Below are 3,192 nucleotides of genomic sequence, written 5' to 3'. Positions count from 1 at the left end.
GAATTAGCCAAAAGGCTATTTTTCATCCTTTGTCCCTGGACAGATCTTAAAATTGTCTCCCTAAAAATCAACAACAATAAGAAGATTACAGTCAACAATACAAATATAAAAAGTAGCAAAACAGATAAAACTCTTAAAATCCCGTTGATAAATACAGTGTACAAATGTAATACAGACATTTGGGAAAAAATAAACAAATAAAAAAATAAAAAATAAACTACACATTGACACAGTAGAGACACAAGTGGCAGCACGGTTGGGTTGAGTGGAAATACTTATTCTTATTAATGCTGACATGTCTGATGTGTTATGAAGCAGTTTTTTAGATGTTTTGGCCGACCCTCGTGTCACTCTCTGTGTTCCTAAGGGTCACAAACTGACTGTGACTCTCAAGATTTCTCAAGATTTCTATTGTCAGCGGACTCCTCCAAACAGCCTTCCCGCTGTGCAATGAATTCAGAGGGGGAAATGCAGCATGCAATCAACGTTACGTCACAACTGTACATTTGTTCTGATACCAGTATCGGACATACTTCCAGTACTGTCTAAAATGCTGGTATCGCTATCGGCGTGTATGGAAGTCTATGCACTGATTTGACGCCACGTCATTTAAGACTGATTGATGGTTGTACGTCGGATCTCACAGAGCCGATGTCGCTGTGAGCTTTTCTACATTTCCGCGCTGGTGTTTGTGTAGCGTTAGACATTCTTGCAGCAGTCTCACGATAAAGCAGCAACCAAAGTGGTTAGTTAGCACTCATAGCACCTATATGCTCGGGAGAAAAATGACAGACCACCATCGTCTCTTTGGTCCGGGAACTGACCGTTTATTTTGCGCACATGCTCACAATAGCATTTTCCTGTGTACGCAGACACACGTTCCAACACGTCACCATGCAAGCACGTCAACATGGCTTTGCTACCCATATCATTAAATATGCTTAACAGTTTGCGTCGTTCTAGTGTATCTCTTTAAGAGAATAGCAGAGCCGATGTGTGTATGCTGGGAAGTGTGTGCTAGAGCGAGTGAGAGAGTGACGGGGATTAGCTTGGGAGCGAGTACTGGATTCACACATCAACATCTGAGATTCTGACTATTAACTGACCGACCCCTGAGACCGGAGCAGGATTCAGCTCCAACAGTACCGACTCCGGCGCCATAGACGGAGAAACAAAGCTTCCCGCCCCTGTGCTTTCTGACCAAGGTGGGAAATCTGTATTAGGGAAAAGTTAACCTCATCTCCTTGATTTCATGTTGTCTATAGAGAAGGAGAACCAGGAAATGAGCAGGGGGAAATGCAACGCTAATAAGCCACGGCCAAGTGGACCAATAACAGTTGGTGTGGAGTTACATTTCTGGGGAGGTGCACGTCAGGCTCCGGCATAGGTCCGTATCTACACGTACCTGCGGCATAGAGTCAACACAGAACCATAAATTGGGCCCCAATGACTGGAAAACTAGATAATAAAATTCATTAGTTCTCTGTTGCAGCTGTTTGACTGGTATCAAATCGGTACTTTGCATCATCTGTAAGTTCATGTTCATATCAGAATTGGTATCAGGAAGGAAAAAATGGTATTGAAACATCTCTGATACACCCACATTGTCCACACATAGACTGTTTACTGTATCCAGTTTATGGGCGCAAGATTTGTGGACAGTGTCGTGCTGTGTCGTGTTCTTGTCATGTTGATGTTGAGATCCGTGTCTTACAACTGAAAACAAGGGATCTTTAATGAAAATGAAAAAGTCTGACCGGGTAAGAGTTAAAGCTATTACGCAATGATGTCATGAACCGGGAAAGCAGGGCTTTGGACTTTGGAACAGATTTTCATTTTCCTCCTGGGAGTTAACGGAAGGAAATCAGTGCAGGAAACGGGGCAGCTCTGCTCACAATGTTCACACAATGACAGCGAAAGGGAAAGAGGATTGATAAAATACCTGTCTGTTGCTGGGATAAGAGACACAATCATGCACATACATAAAAAACTACCTTTGTATGTGTAGTAGTCCAGTACGCGCTGCGTTTCAGGGCTGCTGCTGGTCTTATAGACGACAACTCGGTCCACCCCCAGTAACTGCAGCATTTCCAGACTCTGGACCAGCTACAACACAACACAGATATGTATAAATATACACACTGCAGGGACATCTAGGCACTAAAGTACAAGATAGTCTTTGTTTCTGAATTATTAAAGACATATAGCAGAAAGAGAAGCATTAATTAACTGTGAGCATGGGACTAACTGTAACTAAATAAAATGAAAATAATAGCCAAGTGTCTTTTAGTCAGTCCTATTTTGTTCTTCTGGATTTCTCATGTTTGCCTGTCTGGGTCCGGATGGTTTAAGCCTTTTCTTTCTCTTTTAATACAGTAAAAAATGTTTGAAAATAACTTATGTTAAAGGAGTGTTATGTAACGCTACCTGAAGCACGTTTGTGAAATCAAACATGGTGGAGAGGCAGACGGTGAAGTTGTAGGGAAAGGAGTCCCTCTGCATCTTCTGGTTCTGCACCTCTAAAAACTCGTCGGAGGTGAGCGTATCTGAGTGTCCACAGAAAGAAAAACAGCACTGACACATTTTGACACATCGTCTTTCTTTACTTTACTCTTAGAGTACAGTACGTTAAAAACAGGAGAAGTTTTAAAAACACCAGAATAAAGTCATCAACAGAGAAGATAGCACATATCTGTAGAAGTATACTTTTAGGGCCCTGTAGCGCAAAGTCGATGCTGAAATCTTTGACATAATCAGCTTTTATAATCAAGAACAGTGCCAAGCAGATTTCTTATCAACAAATCATCGCAGCCTTGTTGTTTGGACACCACAATATCACAGTTTCATTGATCGACTATCTATATTCTATCCATATTATGTCTTAGTGTGCGTTAGTCTCTAAAAATACTTTTTTTTGGTCTCTAAATCCACTTTGTTGACGTTTTTTTGTTGTTGCGGTTTTTCATTCACTGCCCAGCACTTTGAATTTAACTTTGATATTTTTTAAAGGTGTTATATTATAAGTAGGGCTGGGCGATATGGAGAAAATCAATTATCAAGATATTTTTGACCAAACACCTCAATATCGATACCGCAATGATATTGGTGCTTTCACCAAATATTTGAGATCAAATTTTTGACGAAAAATCATCTGTAATGTGGATATGATGACTAAGTGGGTAAAGGCAAATA

The 3,192-nt window shown here is 40.8% G+C and overlaps 1 protein-coding gene across 1 annotated transcript in view; it reads right to left on the bottom strand.

The window, feature by feature from the left end:
• si:zfos-464b6.2 (uncharacterized) overlaps positions 1-3,192 on the bottom strand; it is a 21,512-nt gene that overhangs the window by 6,643 nt on the left and 11,677 nt on the right. The window contains exons 5-6 of the mRNA XM_032510657.1: positions 2,428-2,546; positions 1,995-2,106 (exon numbers count right to left, since the gene is read on the bottom strand). Of these exons, the coding sequence (XP_032366548.1) occupies positions 1,995-2,106; positions 2,428-2,546 (231 nt within the window). The remainder of the gene's footprint in view (positions 1-1,994; positions 2,107-2,427; positions 2,547-3,192) is intronic.

Source organism: Etheostoma spectabile, unplaced genomic scaffold (assembly GCF_008692095.1).
Source record: "Etheostoma spectabile isolate EspeVRDwgs_2016 unplaced genomic scaffold, UIUC_Espe_1.0 scaffold172, whole genome shotgun sequence".
Lineage (NCBI taxonomy): Eukaryota > Metazoa > Chordata > Actinopteri > Perciformes > Percidae > Etheostoma > Etheostoma spectabile.
The sequence above is the reverse complement of the archived record's forward strand: the minus strand, read 5'-3'. Positions and strand labels throughout refer to the sequence as shown.